Genomic DNA, 11,852 nt, shown 5'->3' on the forward strand with positions numbered 1-11,852 from the left:
GCCAGCTGGGACAGACCGGGGTGGCACATCATGGAATGGGGCAAACCTATGGTTCCCCTGCCTCCGCACTTTACACTATGTATACGTAAATACAGTATATGTTGAAGAACCTACTATAAGCTACTTTGGTTCAAGCTGGAAACTTTTTGGGTTCCAAAATTAGGTGTGTGAAGCGGAACTGTTAAGTTTATTGTCTTTAAAAGGGTGTAATTCAATTATGATATTATGTTATCATTATATTAGTGCCATATAATGGTCCTAAATTGCAAACAATAACAAAAACAACATAATGAACAATAAAACTATAAAAAAATATATTTTTTATATATATAATATTTTATTTATTAAACAAAATTTCCATTTTCTCCCAATTTAGCTAGGCATATTGTTCCACTCATTCAGCTGTTAGCTATCACATGCTATCACATCTGATTGGTTTATTTTACACTGCCCAAAAAACACAACCATGATTAATTATGAGAATTAGTAGATGTCCTTTGCACAATTTGAGCAGCGCAAGGTGTACTTTTCCCGTTGTTACGAAAGCAAAAACACATTGACACACCCTAAATCAAGCTGCACGCTGCATGGTAGACAAGCACCTATAGAATGCTAAAATAGGGCCCAAAATGATTTTTTTTTTAAATTTAACCTCTTGAGATGCTGCGTCCTAATATAAGGACGTTACATTTCTGCCTTTCTGCATCATGATACTTTTTTTTTTTAAATATTGACCCCCTGGCCTCATATGGAGACACTGGCCTTACTATCTAGTAGTCACATTACAACACTACACTCAGCTGATTGAAAACAAGATGGCAGGAATCCGAGTCAAAAGTTTCTACAGCCAGTCCATAAAGTGTACTTTTTCCGTCGATACGATAGCAAAGACAAACTGACATGCCCTAAATTAAGCTGCGTGCTGCACAGTTGACGTCTCATCATTTTTTTTTTTACTCATTAATTATTTCATTCAAACAATTACTTACAGTGTTGCTATATATACAGTGTGCGGTTGATGGTTCATCTATAAAATATCTAAAGTGTAACATTGTTTCTTTATATATATATATATATATATATATATATATATATATATATATGTACAGTATTGTGCAAATGGCACCTGTGTGAATTTCAGTAAAGAAAAAGCTTCTTATCTGTGCAGTAAGTGTTTATTATCTCAGTAAAACACTATAACAGCATTACAATAAATACAAACAGCAAATTTACAAAAAGCCTTAAAGTTTTCTTTAAAACATCTCCTAATCTCTCCTCCTCATCTGAGTTTAATAGAGTTTTATTTCTAGTTCTCATCATATTAATCAACACCTGGTTTGGTAATAAATTTGGTAAATGTGGTAAATCAGGTGAGCTGCTGACGGAACTGAACATAATAATATACACATGCTGGCTGAGGAGCATCCAGGAGAAATCTGGAATCTCTACACTTTGTTCTTCAGATCGGCTCACAGGATATAAATAACACACTTAGTTAAAAATGAGAATTCCTTGTTACGTTACTGTATGTATTTATGTTTATTTGCATCTGTTTAAATCATATGTGGTGCTTTTTTCTCAGGTAAAAACACTAGTATTGCTGAGATAAATGGATTAGTGTAATTTTTTTTATGTTGCTTTACTTTTATATTGTTATTTACTTAAGATTGCACAGTGTAATTGCTTGTTTCTGCTGTGCATATGATTATAAACCTCTTAAATCTTGAATTATATGCTGTGTTATAGATGTGAACGAGTGCCTGAATAAACCCTGCAGTCAGGAGTGCGCTAACGTCTACGGCTCGTTCCAGTGCTACTGTAAACAGGGGTATTACCTCAGAGAGGACGGACTCACCTGCGACGGTATTAAAACTAATTTTTAATTTTTTTATACATAATAAAATCCTGCTGATATTTTACTCAGTTCTGTGTTATTTCACTCCAGATGTGGACGAGTGTTCTCAGAGTATCGGTCACCTCTGTGCCTTTAAGTGTGTGAACGTCCCCGGCAGCTACAAGTGTGCCTGTCCTGAACACGGGTACTCCATGTCCCCTAACGGACGCTCCTGCAGGGGTGAGTTATAGACACAGAAAACATAGAATCAGCTGAATACTGGCTCTATCTGTGTTTACCAGGCTCTGGATTTAAAAAAAATATTTTTTTTAATCCATTCCCAAAGCTCAGTGTATTTTCATTGCTACTTATCAGCTGTAAACTGTTAACCAATGAATTACTTTCTAAAAATCACCAAGCATAGGATTTTTTTCCATTTTTTTTTTTACAATACTAAAATTACTTTTTTCAGTTCATTTGTTTTTTCCTTAGAGCCCTGTAAAATTGTTGTACCATTTCCGATTATTGACTGTACCTGAAGAGCTCACATTGCCAAAATAAAGGACAGAAAATGGGGGTGTTCTAAAACTTTTGACTGGTAGTGTACATACAGCTCTGTAAAAAAAATTAAATATATAAGAGACCACTTAAAAATGACAAGTTTCTTTGATTTTACGGAATTGAAAACCTCTGGAATATAAGTTTTTTTTTAATGCATATTGGCATCATGTTCTTCTCCACCAGTCTTACACACTGCTTTTGGATAACTTAATGCTGCTTTACTCCTGATGCAAAAATTCAAGCAGTTCAGTTTGGTGGTTTGATGGCTTGTGATCATCCATCTTCCTCTTGATTATATTCCAGAGGTTTTCAATTTGCTAAAATCTAAGAAAATTGTCATATTTACTTGGTCTCTATTTTTTTTTTAAGAGCTGTATGTACACTACCAGTCAAAAGTTTTAAAACACCCCATTTCCTTAATTTCTGCTATTTGAGCTTCTCAGGTACAGTCAATAACCGGAAATGGTACAAAATCCAGCATACAAAATTTAACATGTCTTTAGTAAAAAAACAAATGAACTAAAAACTGATAAAGCTATTTTAGTATTGTAAACAAAATGCATATTGTAAAAATGTATTGTAAAAACCATTTTTTTAAAAAAAGAGAGGGTGATTTTTAGAAAACTATTTACTGGTTTAAAGTTTACAGCTGATACGAAGGAAATAGAAATAAACTAAGCTTTGGGAATGAATGAAACAAAATGTCAATTTAGAAAGCCTTTGTCTGTAGTAAAGCTGTAGTGGTGGAACAGATGGAGTTACTGCTGTTACTCTCTACTACAGCATTTACACACTTACAGCACAGTCACTCTTTCATACATCATAATAACTAGAAAAGACACAGAAACACAGAGAACTCTGTAACTATTAAATGTAGAAGTCTTTTCTTCAGAGAAATTACAGATGAAGCCAGTGAGCGGTGTTTACTCTCTGTTTATGGTGTTTCAGATATAGACGAGTGTGGGCTCGGAGCTCATAACTGCACTGCAGAGGAAACCTGCTACAACATCTACGGAGGATTCCGCTGCCTGTCCTTCCAGTGCCCATCCAACTTCCGCAGAGTCTCCGACACGTAGGACACACATCTTTTACTCCATATTAGCATATATTGTGTGTGTGTATATATATATATATATATATATATATATATATATATATATATATATATATATGGGCTATTCCCCCAGGATATTGTATGTATAAATGTGCACACAAAATAACTTTAAAATACCTTTTATTACTAAGCATAGTATATTGCATATAGCATATTGACCTAACTGCAAAAGTAAAATATGTAATTAAAAAAAAATATATAAAAACTACTTAAATCACTGAAAAAAAAGAATTAGTTACCTGTCCCCCACTCTCTAACTATAAACTGAAATATAAATATAAAATTCCTTCAGAGGTGTCATTTTTTTTGCATTGTTGTGTGACTCCCAAAAAATATTTTTACATAATAAATCCATAATATTTAAGTTAAAATACAATTTTTTGTTGTGTCCCGGGGTTTCACATTTCACTCAGTCCTGTTACCGTAACACATCTACAACAGAAAGTGACATCAGCTGGTTCTTCTGAAGATCATGGGAAGACCAAAATTAAGTTCCCCCACTAGTTTTTCGGTATATCTGATCTTATTCTAACAATGACTGAGGAGCTCAATCTCAACACTCTGATTGTTACCTAAATTAATTCTTAGATCTTATTCGTTAATTTGTAAATTACACATCTCTCTCAAATATCTAGAATGTGCTCAGTGTCCTCATGCTATTAGCATAGCTGCCATTTAGCTATTTTTTTATGTTGTTTTACATTACATTACATTACATTACATTTGGCAGACGCTTTTGTCCAAAGCGACTTACAATAGTCAAGTACAATGTAAAATAAGTTTAAAGGTAAAACATCTTTGGATAGGGATAAAAGGAGGACAAAGGGGAATAATAGGATAGAGGAGTGAAGGAGAGGAAGAAGGAAATGAGGTTAGAAGTAGTTAGTGTGTTAGAGGTGTTAGGAGAGTAAGTGCTCTTTGAAGAGCTCTGTCTTCAGGAGTTTCTTAAAGATAGTGAGAGATTCTCCTGATCTGGTAGTGGAAGGTAGTTTGTTCCACCATTGGGGAACTCTGTATGAGAACAGTCTGGATTGCTTTGTGTGAGAGTTTGGGAAAGCGAGGCGACGTTCATTGGAGGAGCGCAGCGGCCGGGAGGTAGCGTAAGCCTTCAGGAGTGATCAGTGCAGGTAGGAAGGAGCCTGTTCTGTCATCACCTTGTAGGCGATTGTAAGAGCTTTGAATTTGATGCGAGCATCAACTGGTAGCCAATGGAGCTCAATGAGCAGCGGGGGGACATGTGCCCGTTTTGGCTGGTTGAAGACCAGACGTGCTGCTGCGTTCTGGATCATCTGGAGTGGTTTTACTACACAGGCCGGGAGGCCAGTTAGCATTTAGTTTTATGTTAAAGTTAAATGTTTTAGTTTAATGTTAATGTTTAATGTTTAATGTTTAATGTTAAAGTTTTATGTTAGCAGTTAGTTTTATGTTAAAGTAACATTCCTGTTACTCAAAACATAAAAAGTAACAGGAGTGAGTGCCAGTGATTTTTTTTTTGGTCATAAATATCATTTCTTTAAAATAAAGACTTTCTTGAGAGAAAATCAAAGGAATTAGTGAACTTGCTTTCAAACATGCTTTTTATATGTCACATGAAGTTTTTTAACCATGTTCAGCTTAGAAAGCTTGTAAAAAATTAAGTAAAGCTGCCTGAAATTACAGTACATTGTTTGAAAAGTTAAATACATGTGTTATAAGATTCAGAGTTGAAAAAAGATAAAAGATAACAAAAAATACGTTTAATAAGGTTAAGTAGGGGTGTCCACAAATATTTGTTTATGACAGTGTGTTAATATTTCATGATATCTACCCTTCCAGACGTTGCGAGCGCATCAGCTGCTCCAACTTCGGGGAGTGTCAGAACACGCCCGTGAGGATCACCTACTACCAGCTGAGCTTCCAGACCAACATCATCATCCCCGCCCAGATCTTCCGCATAGGCCCCTCCCCCGCCTACACCGGAGACAACATCATCCTCAGCATCACCAGAGGGAACGAGGACGGCTTCTTCAGCACCAGAAAACTCAACGCCTACACCGGCGCCATCTACCTGCACCACCAGGTACAGCACCCCCGGGACTTCCTCATCGACGTGGAGATGAAGCTGTGGAGGCAGGGCACCTTCACCACCTTCATCGCCAGGATCTACGTCTTCATCACGGCCAACGTCCTCTAGCCTCTTCTGATCTCACAGCCAGCTTAAGCTCTTCAACCACTGCGTAAAACCAGACAACATGCTCACGTGGGGCTTCACACACAGTGCCTTGCAAAACTATTCGGCCCCCTTGAACTTTTCAAACTTTTGCCACCTTTTAGGCTTCAAACATAAAGAAATTAAATTGTAATTTTTTTGTGAAGAATCAACAACAATTGAGACAACAATCGTGAAATTTATTGGATATTTTGAACTTTTTTCTTTTTTATAAAAAACTGAAAAGTGGGGCGTGCAATATTATTCAGCCCCTTTACTTTCTGTGCAGCAAACTCACTTCAGAAGTTCAGAGAGGATCTCTGAATTATCCAATGTTGACCTAAATAACTAATGATCAAACAAGACTGAAAAGACTGATCAGAGATGCAGCCGAGAGGCCTGTTAAACCCGTTTTTGCCTAAATACAAAGTGCTTTGTGTGGCTGAAAAGTAACACTGCTCATCATCCTGAACAAACCATCGCCACTGTCAAACATGGTGGTGGCAGCATCATGGTTGGGGCTTGCTTTTCTTCAGCAGGGACAGATTTGGGAAGATGGTTAAAATTGATGGGAATATGGATGGAGACTGAGACTGGGACGGAGATTTATCTTCCAACAAGACAATGATCCAAAACATAAAGCTAAATCCACAATGGAACGGTTCACAAATAAACATATGCAGGTGTTCGAATGGCCAAGTCAAAGTCCAGACCTGAGTCCAATGGAAAATCTGTGGTAAGAGCTGAAAACTGCTGTTCACAAACCAACGCTCTCCATCCAACCTCACTGAGCTCAAGCTGTTTTGCAAAGAAAAATGGGCAAAAAATTCAGTCTCTTGATGTTCAAAACTGATAGAGACAAACCCCAAGCGCTACAAAGTAGGTGGCGCTGCAAAGTATTAACGCAAGGGGGCTGAATAATATTGCACGCCCCACTTTTGCACACCAGTTTTTTATTTCTAAAAAAAAGTTTAAAATATCCAATAAATTTCGTTCCACTTCACGATTGTGTCTCACTTGTTAATTCTTCACAAAAAATTTACATTTTATATCTTTATGTTTGAAGCCTGAAATGTGGCAAAAGTTTGAAAAGTTCAAGGGGGCCGAATACTTTTGCAAGACACTGTAGGTGGAACATGGGTTTAATCCCACATTGGTCCCAACTAGGTCCCATAAATGCAGTGAACATCCAAGATGAGACCATGTTTAACCCCTTCTGGTTGCCAACATGGAACCCATGGAAGAAACTCACCAATTGGGCTTCCCATATAAGCCCCAAATGAACATGTTCTCTGGGATAATCATAAATTAAATTAATCATATTTATTATTATGCCTACTAAGCCTCAAGGCATCATTAAAGTACATAATTAATGCAGAATTACAGTAAATACACATGGTGTCACATGCAAATCTAAGGAGGGCACAGCACTGCCAATTTTTTTTCCTGGTTTTCCTGATTTTCCTGATTTTAATTAATAATATAAATCAAGAAATATGGGATAAAAAAGTCAAAAGTCAAAAGTTTGGACACCACTTACATTCAATGATTTTTCATTATTTAACCATTTGTCTGCATTGTAGATTATAACTAAAGTCACCACAACTATGAAGAAAATCATAAGGATTAATTTAGTAAATCAAAAAGTGATAAAAAAAAAACAAAATATGTTTTATATTTTACATTCTTCAAATTGGCACCACCACATCTTGGTTGGATTTTCTCAGTCAGCTTTATGAGGTTTCAAGAGTTAATTACTTAAATTTCTTGTCTCTTAATAAAGTGTTTGAGAACATCAGTTAAAGTAAAGTAGTGAAGAGGTAGAGTTACAGGTATACAGTGAATAGTGAATATTTGAGGAATGTTCTAATCCAGATTATGAGTAAAGTAAAGAAAAAAAATAATGCTTTAAGAAATGAAGGTGAGTCAATCCAAAAGTCCATTTCAAGAACTTTGAAAGTATCCTCAAGTGCAGTCACCGCAAAGACCTTCGAAAACATTATGATGATGGAACTGGCACTCATCAGGACCGCCCCAGGAAAGAAAGAGCAAGAGTTTTCTTTGTTGTACAGAATAAGTTTATCAGAGTTGTTACCAGCTTCAGAAACCCCAGATAAGAGTACAAAAATGCTTCTTCACAGAGTATTTTGTATTTTGGTTTGTTTAACACTGTTTTTAAGTAACTACATGATTCCTTATGTGTTCCTGTATAGTCTGATAGATAACTTCACTATTCATTTATAATGAGGAAAACTTTTTTGTTTGTGGACACCCCTTCTAATGAATGAATTTATGCATTTAACAACTTTAAGTAGCACCTATTGCTGTAACAGATGTGCAATTGCACAACCACTGCTTGTCTTATTCCTGTAGAATATAGGATTTTTTGGTGGAACAGAAAAAACAGAACCTAAGTATGATAAACTCTATTTAATACCCTTGATGAAACAATGAATAAGGAGGTTTCCCGATACATTTACCAATATAGTGTCTAAAATACTCTAAAATATCCTATTTGGAGATAATTGGAAGAATATTTCACCACTGTAAAACTTCTTTTCGGTCTTTTTTCCATTGTGGAAGTGTCTCATTCTTATAGATATGACTTTGAGTGAGATAATTAACACCACATAATACTTCATAATAAATAAACAGACAAAAAATAGCACTTATTGCACTGCTCCCTTTGGGTAGGGAAAGATAGTAGTACATTGGAATGCATTCATATTTAGAATAGGTGAGTTATGCATTGAAAATGTCCAAATTATTCATTAATTATAAATATATTGCATCAGCCTTTTTTAGAGTAAACTGAAAAACAGATTGTGGTCAGACGTGGAAAATTTTGTCGTGTCCCATGACTTTTGGCATATTTAATGGAAGCTGCATTGAATGAGAATATGATTATTTCTGCTTGTAAGTCGCTTGCCTGCTCACATGGACAGTTCTTGCCAGAAGCCACTGGTCACCATCATTACCATTTACTGCGATGCACTGCACTGCGCTGTCCACTGTGGGTGGTAATATTAGCCCTTAAATGCCCACTCAAATAAAAAAAAATGGAATGTTTCATTCATCTATCAACCCCAACCTCCCTCACAAGATAACACCTCACAACGTATACAGGTGTAAACATTCCCAAGCCGTCCTCTGAGTTTGCGCTGCACAATTAACCAATTTGCACACAGCTATCCCATGACTTTTGCCATGTCAGTGCGTGCTACATGTATTGGAATTTTGCAAGGTAAGGTATTATTTATACTGCAGCGGGTTACTGATACTCCATTCCATGATATTTAGACTTCAGAAACTTCTAGAAAATCTTTATATTCTATTTTTATCCCTTTTTTAAAGCCCTACTTTAAAACACAGCTCAAATAAAGCACCATCTATTTTTCGTACACTGCTCTTTGTATACATTTAATGTAACAAATAATTATTAAATATTGTATTTCTCTTTTCAGATCATGTTGACTGGATGTAAAAAGTTTTAAGCATTGTCTGAAATTTTATTATCATGCTGCATTTTATATTAAATAACAAAATTTTACAATAAACCTGGTTTGCGCTTGTTGAAGCTTCTTGTTTTCGTGTCCACATCAGAAACTAATTATGGGACATTCCAGGATTTTGGTACATTTCAGGGGTGGTCACTTCTGAAAATCAGCTCAGGTATCAAATCAGTTTTTTTAATTAGATCCTGCAATATATTTGGTAACTTACAGTAACAGGGTTGCGAGTAACAGGGTTGCAAATCTAGGCTAAGTTGTGGTTTACCCCAGGAACAGATGCTAACTGTAAAATTTAGCTATGTATACAAGATCAAGGACAAACATGGTTATATAAGTATATAAAGTAAATTTTGACTCTACTCATTATTAGTCTTACAATATGAGTAACAGGGTTGAGTTCACTGAGTGACACACACAACAACAAAAACATATTTGGAAAAAAAACTTGAAAATTGTTAGAGCACTTACTCTTGGTCTCGCCATGTGGGCAGAAAATGTTCTTGTGATGTCACTTCCTTTGTGCCAGTAGACAAATATTTTTAACTCTTTCTCTGCAGGTAAAATTCCTTATGGTAACAGGGTTGCGCGCATGTTGTGGGACACAACTTAATAGCATAAAAACTGTAACATGCAAAACAATGTAGACCAAAGAAGTTGTTTTCATAAGTAAAGGAGATGCAGATCAACAATATAGAAGAGGAAGTCATTTATTTAGAGCTTATTTTAATTGTTAAATTTGCCAAAGGAGTTGGTGACCCAATGTGTGGGACAAGAGAAAACTGCCTTTTTTTGAGGTGGTCCAAAGGTATTCTGTCTTTTGAATAATATCTAAGGAGCTTATTTTTCCACAATATTTTACAGTTTGTTTTATAACAAGGAAATTTTTCACAAGAAATAGTCATTTAGATATTTTGGATATGAACATTTGAAATTTAAGTGGTGGGACAGGAAATGTACCAAAATCCTGGAATGTCTTATTCTTTAATTACAATCACAAATACATTTTTATTTTGCATATCAGCATATCAGGCTTTAAAAACTGTGAAGCATGGGAGTGGATGTGTCAAATGAAATATTAAACCTAAAAAAAGTCATTTCTGTGTAATTTCGGCCAAATAACTAAAAAGGCAGGCAGTCAGCACACAGCCGACAAACGACAAGTTTAAGTTCATTTTTGTACTTTACTCACACAAAATAAATTAAATAAAGCACTCAGCATCATGTATCATGCTTAGTATGAGTTTAGTATCTTTTCACACTTTTTACACAAGCTGTACAGGACTAGGATAGTAAGATAGTGAACTAGCATAGCTTTAGCATCTGTTTGTTTAGCAAAAGTCTGTCTTTGTCAAATAGGCCAGGTGTAGCCAGGTGTATCCAATCATGAGAAAAGGTATTTAAGGTGGCCAATTGCAAGTTGTTCTCCTATTTGAATCTCCTCTGAAGAGTGGCATCATGGGCTCATCAGAACAACTCTCAAATGATCTAAAAACAAAGATTGTTTAATAGTTGTTCAGGGGAAGGATACAAAAAGTCATCTCAGAGATTTAACCTGTCAGTTTCCACTGTGAGGAACATAGTAAGGAAATTGAAGAGCACAGGGACAGTTCTTGTTAAGCCCAGAAGTGGCAGGCCAAGAAAAATATCAGAAAGGCAGAGAAGAAGAATGGTGAGAACAGTCAAGGACAATCCACAGACCACCTCCAAAGAGCTGCAGCATCATCTTGCTGCAGATGGTGTCACTGTGCATCGGTCAACAATACAGTGCACTTTACACAAGGAGAAGCTGTACTAACAGAAAATGTGCAATATGCATTAAACCAAAATTTGACCGGTGCAAAAGTATGGGCACTCTTGGGCTTTTCCATACCTCAGGCGACTCTGTTTGTGGCGTGCATGCAGAAATGGCTTCTTTCGCATCACTCTCCCATACAGCTTCTCCTTGAGCTCAGTGAGGTTACCACCACCAATTTTGTGCTTCAGTAAGTCAGTAAAAATTAGTTAGGAGTATTCAAATCAATAAAATGATAAGGGTGCCCATACTTTTGCACCGGTCAAATTTTGGTTTAAAGCATATTGCACATTTTCTGTTAGTACAATAAACCTCATTTCAATCCTGAAATATTACTGTGTCCATCAGTTATTAGATATATCAAACTGAAATGGCTGTTACAAACACCCAAATATTTATAACTAAAAATGATTAAGATTAATAGGGGTGCCCAAACTTTTTATATGACTGTATCTACAGATTTCTTTTGTTTTTGCATTTTTGTCATACTGATATTTTTCCGAATTTACAGACAAAGATAAGCTGAGGAAATATAAAAAAAAATGTTTTAAATGGTAATTTTATTTATTAAATGAAAAAAAAACTATCCAAACCAATCTAGCCCTGTGTGAAAACGTGTTTTCCCCCTAAATCTTATAACTTTTAGTTAAAGTTGTGTCTCTCTTGGCAGCAACAACTGCAATCCTGCTTTACTGATAACTGATAATGAGTCTTCACATATCAGTGGAGGTATTTTGTTCCACTCTTCTTTACAGAATTGTTTTAATTGTTGTGCTACTCAATCAGACTTTAACTAGACCCCCCCAAGACCTTCATTTAGTTTTTTAAGCCATTCAGAGATGGACTTTAGA

The 11,852-nt window shown here is 35.8% G+C and overlaps 1 protein-coding gene across 2 annotated transcripts in view; it reads left to right on the top strand.

Annotated features, from left to right (window-relative positions):
* The window catches only part of LOC103028753 (fibulin-2), a 74,825-nt gene extending 68,926 nt beyond the window's left edge, over window positions 1-5,899 (top strand). For both annotated transcript variants that reach the window (XM_049463111.1, XM_049463110.1), the window contains 4 exons: window positions 1,747-1,863; window positions 1,946-2,074; window positions 3,344-3,467; window positions 5,325-5,899. In XM_049463111.1, the coding sequence (XP_049319068.1) occupies window positions 1,747-1,863; window positions 1,946-2,074; window positions 3,344-3,467; window positions 5,325-5,682 (728 nt within the window). In that variant the 3' untranslated portion in view covers window positions 5,683-5,899. The remainder of the gene's footprint in view (window positions 1-1,746; window positions 1,864-1,945; window positions 2,075-3,343; window positions 3,468-5,324) is intronic.
* Window positions 5,900-11,852: the final 5,953 nt, after the last annotated feature.

Source organism: Astyanax mexicanus, chromosome 13 (assembly GCF_023375975.1).
Source record: "Astyanax mexicanus isolate ESR-SI-001 chromosome 13, AstMex3_surface, whole genome shotgun sequence".
Classification (NCBI taxonomy): domain Eukaryota; kingdom Metazoa; phylum Chordata; class Actinopteri; order Characiformes; family Acestrorhamphidae; genus Astyanax; species Astyanax mexicanus.